The 9,232-nt window shown below is 41.5% G+C and overlaps 1 protein-coding gene across 1 annotated transcript; it reads right to left on the bottom strand.

Annotated features, from left to right (window-relative positions):
- Positions 1-1,311: 1,311 nt before the first annotated feature.
- Positions 1,312-8,252, bottom strand: LOC309694578 (uncharacterized protein). The gene is made up of 4 exons (XM_082514770.1): positions 7,968-8,252; positions 7,120-7,265; positions 5,576-5,854; positions 1,312-5,089 (listed from the first exon to the last, which is right to left on the bottom strand). The coding sequence occupies exons 3-4, from the start codon at positions 5,820-5,822 to the stop codon at positions 4,545-4,547; spliced, it is 792 nt and encodes a 263-aa protein (XP_082370896.1). The 5' UTR covers positions 5,823-5,854; positions 7,120-7,265; positions 7,968-8,252; the 3' UTR covers positions 1,312-4,544.
- Positions 8,253-9,232: the final 980 nt, after the last annotated feature.

Genomic DNA, 9,232 nt, shown 5'->3' with positions numbered 1-9,232 from the left:
GTGGCCTCAGAATCTCATCTCTGATTTTTGCGGATGATGTGGTTCTGTTGGCTTCATCGGGTGAGGGCCTCCAGCTCGCACTGGAACGGTTCACAGCCGAGTGTGAAGCAGCGGGAATGAGGATCAGCACCTCCAAATCTGAGGCCATGGTTCTCAGCCGGAAAAGGGTGGAGTGCCCACTCCGGGTCGGGGATGAGTTCCTGCCCCAAGTGGAGGGGTCTTGTTCGCGAGTGATGGGAGAAGGGAGCCGGAGATCGACAGACGGATTGGGGCTGCAGCTGCAGTAATGCGGACGCTGCACCAGTCCGTCGTGGTGAAGAGGGAGCTGAGTGTAAAAGCGAAGCTCTCAATTTACCGGTCGATCTACGTCCCTACCCTCACCTATGGCCACGAGCTGTGGGTAGTGACCGAAAGAACGAGATCGCGGATACAAGCGGCGGAAATGAGCTTCCTCCGAAGGGTGGCTGGCCTCTCCCTTAGAGATAGGGTGAGAAGTTCGGCCATCCGGGAGGGGCTCAGAGTAGAGCTGCTGCTGCTCCACATCAAAAGGAGCCAGCTGAGGTGGTTTGGGCATCTGACAAGGATGCCCCCTGGGTGAGGTGTTCCAGGCATGTCCCACCGGGAGGAGGCCCCGGGGCAGACCCAGGACACGCTGGAGAGATTATATCTCTCGGCTGGCCTGGGAACGCCTTGGTATTCCCCCGGATAAGCTGGAGGAGGTGGCTGGGGAGAGGGAGGTCTGGGCCTCTTTGCTTAGGCTGCTGCCCCCGCGACCCGACCTCGGATAAAGCGGATGAAGATGGATGGATGGACCCCACATAAACATAATCATAGAACAATTAAAAGTAAAACATACCAAAAACACATCAAATGGAGAGTGAAGCAAATATTATTAATAACAACAAATGCACATATTAATAATATAAACCAAAATCCTTCAATAAAAAGGCTACAAACAGAAACAACAATTTGAAACAGCAATAAGAAAACAGTGAAAGTGACTACAGATATAGACCTTCCTAGGGAGGCCTGAAGTGCAAACATACCCTCTACACTCCCTTCATAAAACAGGGGACCATGATTACCACCATAGTTGGCCGGTCTGAAGGCACTGACCTCAACTTCCATACAATGTTTGAGCAGGACAACCAGGACAGACCCACAACATACAGAGCCTTAAGTGACCGCAGGCAAATCTCATCCACCCCACCACCACAGTGATGGGCAAGTCTCCCTGCCCACTGTACAAAATGTGCTTCACAGACGTTGTTTCATGTTGTAAAGATTGTGCCTTAAAAAAATAGCCACAAGAAGTTTTAAAGAAATCTTTATTTCACTTTTAAGACACATAACCAACACCAACATACGAATCAACAGGATGAGCACATGCTGAAATTCAGTCTTCATGAAAATCAAGATTAAATCACAAAATGTTTGGTCTCATGTGTGTTTCTTTCCAGCTTTGACTCTGTGGAGTAAAACCTCTCCACTAAACAAAAAAATAAAACATCTCAGCAACTTTTTTGTCACCTCCACAGCTCAACACGATACAAATATCACATCAAATGAATGTAAATACGTGTTTCATCTTCATTACAGGTTTTAATGGAATATGCAACAAACAGAATTAGGGCTGTGACATATCATATGATCTGCAATAATACTGGTATAAATGTTTACAAAAAAGTGTGTTTAGAGGAACATCATGTGTTTGCATTCACCCCAATGAGTCAACCCCAGTCATGTCTCACAGCCAGAGCCATATGTCGGGCTCCAGTCACAGTTTGGTAGCTGAATGTTCGCAAAATATGCAAGAAAACTTTTCCCACTGAAAGTGAAAAAAGCAAACCTGTTACAACACTTTAAGCAAAAACACACTTGAGTACAACCGGGCTGTGAAGGCACGTGAGCAGGAGATACTAGCAGCAGTGATGTGCGACCCAAAGGTAAACAAATGATTCAACCATGCATCACTGGAGCACTCGCGAGTTACATTTCATATAACAGCAAGAGCAGTCAGTGGATGGAAATTACTGATGTGCTACACGGTGGAAAAGCAGGAGGTTAAAAAGCTCGACCCAAGATGAAACAAACCAGGTAGAATTTCTTTTCCTTATATGCAGAGGTGGAAAGAGTACTAAAATATTTTACTCAAGTAAAAGTACTATTACTTTGCTGAAATTTTACTCAAGTACAAGTAAAATTACCTGTCTAAAAATGTACTCAAGTAAAAGTAAAAAGTAGCTCATTTAAAATGTACTCAGAGTAAAAGTTACATAGTTACTTTTCTGTCAGCAGGAGGACAGCCGCTTCTGAGTAGTGCAAAAAAGGACAGTGGGATATAAATCTCAAAGTAGTTCTTTTTTAGTGAAAAGAAAAACTTTACAAATTAAAGTGCAGTGGCAGTTAAACTGCAAGTCTATACATGAAAATGGATAATGGTCACCAAACCAATCAACCAAACCAAACCGTCAGGTATCACAGTGTTTTCAATACAAAACTATATCATTCTTTCACATGAGAATGTGTTCTAAACTGTCAAATAAGAGAACAAGTACTGAACTGAACGGCAGCTGCTTTAAAAATGTTTTTGAATTTTTTAAACTTGGCCCTGCCCTACTGTACCTCTAGATTAAAGTTCCTTTGTATCCATCCTAGAGTGTTACTCTCTGAACTTCCTGTTAATTTTGAGGAGCAGTTGATTTTCAGAGTTAGTAGAGTTCATCCTTGCTCACTTTGCAGTGAACAGTAGTCCAGCACAGCTAAAGAGACGCTCGAAGGCAGCTGAGGCAGGCAGGCCAGTGTTAAGTTTGAGAGAAAGTTTTTTGATGTCCCTAATAAGACATCAATGCATTACATAGCTACCGCTGGTAAATTATACCAATATACCTCGTGGGGTTTTTTTTATTGGACAGTAACAGGCTAGTTAACGGGAGGTTGCAAGTGCTAATTAACAAGTAACAGAAGTCAGCTGTCTTTGACTAATCTAAGGTAAGTGAGCGCTCTGTTATTCTTTTGCCTGCAGTGTGAACATATGTGGGTTAAGTAAGAAAGTAGCCGCTTCTGTCTTTAATTTAACTATTTTTTAAAATAAATTCTTATTATTAACAAACAGGAAAAACGTAGGTAAACACATTTTCTTTTGGCAATTTACCAACCCAGTAAAAAAAATGTAAGTTGCGTGGACAACAACGTGCCCGATTACAGCAAGTTGCTAGTACCAACCAACGTTATCTGTGTTCTTCACAGATGTCTTAACTTAATGTGATTAATTTGAACACAGCCTTTTTGCTACCATAACGGTACGAGTTGTATTTAACTTACCTCCACATGCTTGCGCAGGTTTGATGTGGAATTTTTAAAAGCTGCTAACTCGGTCTCTCTGGGCAAACACAGCTTACACTGCATAATAAAGCTGTTGCCTTTCTTGCACTTGAAGCCGAAATGGTCCCTTAAATACGGCCAGGGGTTCACATCCGTTTCTTCGAGTTCAGGGTCAGCAGAATTCGACGGGGCTTCTTTTTTCACTGGATCCATAACACCGATGTCAGACTCCATCTTTAACGTGACCTTAGCGCCAATTTGTTCTACTACCCATCATTCCCTGCAGTATTTCCGAAGCGCAATGGTTTTTTTAATTTACTCAGTAACGGGTGTGATTGAAAACGTAGCGAACTACAATACTTTTTAAAAAATATACTTAAGTAAAAGTAAAATTACAGACTTGAAAAATGACTTTAAAAAGTACAAATACACAAAAAAACTACTCAATTACAGTAACGCAAGTAAATGTAATTCGTTACTTTCCACCTCTGCTTATATGACAGAATTGTGCAGGCTCCGCATTACAAGGTTATTTTGGATATTAAGCTAGAGTGTAAGCACTTGTAATACACTTTTCTTAAAACTTCCAGGAAAAACACCCCTGAGGATACTTATGTGCTCATATTTCATGTATGCCGTGTCACTAACATTGCACTATAATGTTGTTCATAGAGTATTTAAAGGTAGAATGGGAGGCAGAGCCTTCAGCTTTTAAGATTAGACTTAAAACTTTCCTTGTTGCAGATGGGGGTCCCTCCCTGAGCCTGGTTCTGCTGGAGGTTTCTTCCTGTTAAAAAGGAGTTTTTCCTTCCCACTGTCGCCAAAACGCTTGCTAATAGGGGGTCATATGACTGTTTGGGTTTTCTCTGTTTTCATTGTATTATTGTTGGGTCTTTACCTTACAATATCAAGCACCTTGAGGTGGCCACATTTTCACACTTTGAATTAGCTAAGCTGTCATCAGTGACAGCAGCTCACTGGAAGAGAAAGATGGAAAATCCATCATTTACTTACACATATAAATGCTGCTGCCTGCCGAGCTGATAAAATGTACATTATTTTTTTTAAATGTAAGTTTCTTGAAATATTATTTTGAGGCTATATCTCCCACCCCTACATACAATAAACAATACAGAGTTTTTTAAGGAAGGAGGTCATCTGATCTGCTCTGATCTGGCTTCTCAGTGGACTGCTTCATCTGACAGTTCTCCCACTTTTAACTAGTGTGAATCCTCATGTGTCTTTGTAACTGTATCCTCTGAATGAAGCTTTTCACCTGTGTGGATTCTCATGTGAGTTTTCAAGTTTATCATCAGGCTGAATCTTTTTCCGCAGGTGCTGCAAGAATGTGGCTTCTCACCTGTGTGAACCCTCATATGTCTCGTTAGTTTGGATCTGTACTCAAAGGTTTTTCCACAAATCTCACATTTCACAAACTTTTTACTTGTGTCAGTTTTACGCTGACTCTCTGACACAGGAAAGTTGTCTTGCTGATCTCTGCTCTCTGGTTCAGGAGAGCTGGAAGAAAGGAGATGTTCACTGTCCAGCTCTGGCTCACTTTCCTCATAAGTAGGAGCCACCATGAAGATAATAATGCCTTCAGTCTCCTGCTTCACTACAAGCTGATCTACGTCCTGACTGGTGCAAGGTTCCTCCTCTTCCTCTTTTATGTGTGGAAGCTCCGGATCCTCCTGGTCGAGGCTGAAGTTTCTCTCCTGGTCCCCAAAAACCAGTTCCTCCTCACATTCATGCTGTTGTGGGAAAGCTGAGGTGACAAATGGACAAAATTACTTGTCTTAGATAAATATAGAAGTATAACAAGAATGACTACTCGGCAGTGGTGTCTACAGCTGTCCATTTCCAACTCTACAACAGAGTTTAATCAAAATATCATCCGAAATATCATCATATCATTTACCCAGACCTGGAAACTGTTAAAATAAGATTTCATGCACTCACTTCTAACACGTTAGTAAATTTCTATGCACCAATCACAGTTTGTCCACCAATTACTGTTGGAAACATGTTTATGTAAATGATAAGACAAACATCAGACAGAAGGGGAAATTTAAAAGTAGGATTAAAATATGGGGATAAAAAGCAGCGAAGCTCTCAGAAAACCTCGACTAACAATCAGCTGAGTTTATTTAAACACTGGCCTTGAAGAACTCTGATGTGTTTCCAAAATATCTTCATTGAATGAATTAAAGTCATATTAATTTTTAGGTAAGACCATTACGGTTTTACATACCCCTGCTGTGTAAGTTCATTTCAGGTTTCCAGATGTTATCCAGCTGTCTGAGCTGCTCTTCTTCAGTCCAGATGAGGCCTTCATCCTCCTGTTTGAGTACAATCTTTTCTACGTCATCGCTGATGCAGAGTTCCTCCTCTTCCTCTTTGATCTGTGGAGGATCTGGGCCCTCCTGGTCCAGACTGGAGTTCCTCTCCTGGTTGGAGACCTGCTGGTCATACAGGCCCTCCTCTTCCTCACACTTCATGTTAGGGGGAGATCTTGAGGAACAAAGGGTCACTGAGGAAAAAGGTTAATAATGTGATGACAGGAAAACACATCTGAGCAAATATAGTCCACTCTGAGCATGTCCTCATATGGGAGTGAAATTTAAACTGTACAAACGTGAACAATGAAAGTGTAAGTTACTCTCGAGCTCTGATACTCTTATTAGGAAAGTTCAGAGTACAAATCATTCAGGTAGCTGCTGCCAGCTTCACGCTGCAAGTAAATGTTTGTCATTGTTGTAGATTAAACTGAAAATCTCACAGTGCCATAGCAGATAAGTACCAGTCAGGTTTCACAGCCAGTCATTGCACAGAATCAACCCAACTAAAGTCATCAGTGATCTGAAGATTATTAGGGACTCAGAGTTTCAGTCTTAGTTCTATTTGATCTCATTGCTGCCTTTGATACTGTTGATCATGACATTTTAAATCAAAGGTTTCATCATTTAGTTGGTTTAACTGGACAGTTCTCAATTGGCTCTCGACCTTTGACCCAGTTAAACCTCTCAGGTCATCAGGTTCAGATCTGTTAACTGTTCCCAAAATCAGATGTAAGTGTGCTAAGAGTGTGTTCAGTTACTGTGCTCCTGTTCTTTGGAGCATGCAGCCATAGTTTGCCTGCTGTGGCTGCATTCAAAACTAACAACTATGTTTCCATGCTTTGTGAATAACACTGACATCTGTGAGATTTGAGCTGATTTAGTTCGAGTTAAGACTGTTTATTAGAACATTACAAAGTTATTTTAAAAACTTCATCATTTTCTTGAACCCAAATATAATTCAGTTGAAAAATATACATTTTAAAATGAGGTGAGGATGGTGGGGGAGGCACGATGGTCTTGTAGGGTTAGACCCTGATTAAGGGGTAGTTTTAAAAGTAAAGCCCATCTCTCAAAGTCCCTGCCGGCCTGCCTCCACCTCGGGAAGCCTGTGGGTGCAGACGGAGGTGAGGAGCACCACAGGCGGCAGAGGACTGTCTGTAGCCCCGGAGTGAGGGTCAGAGAGCCGAAGCAGACAGCGAACTGTGGCACAGTGCAGAAAACAGAAGCTTTCCCTCCCTGCCTCCTTTATCTTAATCTTCTAAATAAATCTTCTATAAAGGCACTTTCTCTCGGTCTCAAGGTTTGTTTAATGCTAAAAGTTTACCGTAAAAAAGAGACGCACTTGTGTGATTAGCCGCTCCCTGATTTCAGTATGTTAGCCTACAAGCTGAGCTCTGATCAGGTCCTACATGAGTTGTATTCTTGTGTTAGTCCACTGAGACCATCGCAGTTTTACCTGTTATGCGTAACTTTATCTCGGGTTTCCGGCTGATATCCAGCAGTCTCTGCTGAAGGTTGATCTCATACTGGACGATCAGACGTTCTGTTAACCTCAGAGCAGATTTCTTCTGCAGCAGTCAGCCGGTCTCTCCACTATTGCTTCTAAACGAACAATAAAAAAAATGTAATTATAGAAAAACACTTCTGAGAAGATAAAGTTTTAGTTAAAGTCTGTAATGAGGGCATGTTGCTCACATTTGCAGGTGAAATTAAAAGTGTGTAAAAATGAAGTTATTTGTGCACTCTGATGCAAATGAGAACTTGAGTTCTGACATTTTTCAGCAACATTAAGAGTAAAAAAAACCTTTCAAACAAAAAAGAACTCACTTATTACTGACTGACTGATGATCTATTTTGGAGTTGATCTCGAAACTGATCTACATCTTGATATTTTTCAAAATAATCTTCACTATTGGGGGTGGCTGTAGCTCAGGCGGTAGAGCAGATCATCTACTGATCGGTTCGATTCCCGGCTTCACCTAGTCTGCATTTCAAATATCCTTGGGCAAGATACTAACTCCAAGTTGCCTCAAGTTGCTCTTTGATCTGTGGAATGTGTGTCTGAATGTTGGTAGAAAGCACTAAGAAAAATGTGCTTGTGCGAATGGGAGTGAGTGGGTGAATGCACAAGTTTTGTAAAGCGCTTTGAGTGCTCAAGATTGAGTAGAAAAGCGCTATATAAGAACCAGTCCATTTAAAACTCCCTGTCATGTTTTCACGAATACACATTAAATAGATCTGACTGATACAAACTGTAGGTTTAATATTAATGTTAACACTTCAGAAAAGCGATTACAGTTTTACCGCTGGTCTGTAAATCTTTCTCAGGTTTCCAGATGTTATGCAGCTGTCTGAGCCGCTCTTCCCCGCTCCAGACGACGATGCCTTCATCCTCGTGTTTCACTACAAGCTGTTCTCCCTCTTGACTGATGCAGAGTTCCTCCTGTTCCTCTTTGATCTGTGGGGGATCTGTGTCCTCCTGGTCCAGATTGAAGTTCCTCTCCTGCTTCCAGACCTGCTGGCCAGCCAGATCTTCCTCCTCCTTACACTTCATGTTGATGTGGGACTTGAGGAACAAAGTAAAAAGAAAAAGATTAGACAGGTAAAGGTGCAGCCTCAGTCAGCAGGGCTGTACACTGTGAGCATGTTGCTCACATATGTGAGAGAGGTTTGTACAAATGTTTCAGAAGCACCATGTGACTCCCTCTCTTTGTTGGAAAGTCTTATTAATTCACTTTATAACTATTACTTTGAAGATAAATTTCTACCATCACAAAAATATTATGACCTCTTTAAAAACAAACAACGGCAACTACATGACTTAAATTCCATGTTTAGATGAAGGTAATGGTCAATGCCTTTTGACAGGGGAAAAACCTCCACACAGAAGAATCTTACTTGGCTGAATCATAAATTATTCACCATGATTAAAACTGCAGATGAGCAATAATCTGCATTTTATTTTAGCCAAAGAGGAATGTTTCTGTTTGTCTGTGATCTGACTTTTTCTGCTGGGTCCAAATTTCATTTTATCCTGTGTAAGTTTGTTTCTCTTCCTGTTAACTAGCAAAGTCAAAATCACCTTGATTCATTTAACTTTAATCAAATTATAAATGTAATCATTTTATTGAACAATTAATTTCATTTCAATGAAAAACAATTACTTAAAAGAAAGAGATTAAGTTGGAGAGAGACATGTGGCCATCTTTTAGTGAGTTAGACCCTGATTAAGGGGTATTTTTAAAAGTAAAGCCCATCTCTCAAAGTCCCTGCCGGCCTGCCTCCACCTCGGGAAGTCTGTGGGTGCAGACGGAGGTGAGGAGCACCACAGGCGGCAGAGAACTGTCTGTAGCCCCGGAGTGAGGCGTCGTGAACCGAAGCAGACAGCGAACTGTGGCACAGTGCAGAAAACCGAAGCTTTCCCTCCCTGTTTGGTTTTGATGTGTCTCATGAAAGTCTATTGTTAAAAGTTGACCTTTAAAAAAAACGGACGCACTTGTTTGATTAGCTGCTCTCTGATTTTAGCCTGTTAGCTTACAGACTGAGCTCAGATCGTTCCTGTGTTAGTT

This window comes from Aulonocara stuartgranti, assembly GCF_965226115.1.
Source record: "Aulonocara stuartgranti genome assembly, chromosome: 18".
NCBI classification, from domain to species: Eukaryota; Metazoa; Chordata; class Actinopteri; order Cichliformes; family Cichlidae; genus Aulonocara; species Aulonocara stuartgranti.
Note: the sequence above shows the minus strand (reverse complement) of the source record. Positions and strands in the feature narration are given on the sequence as shown.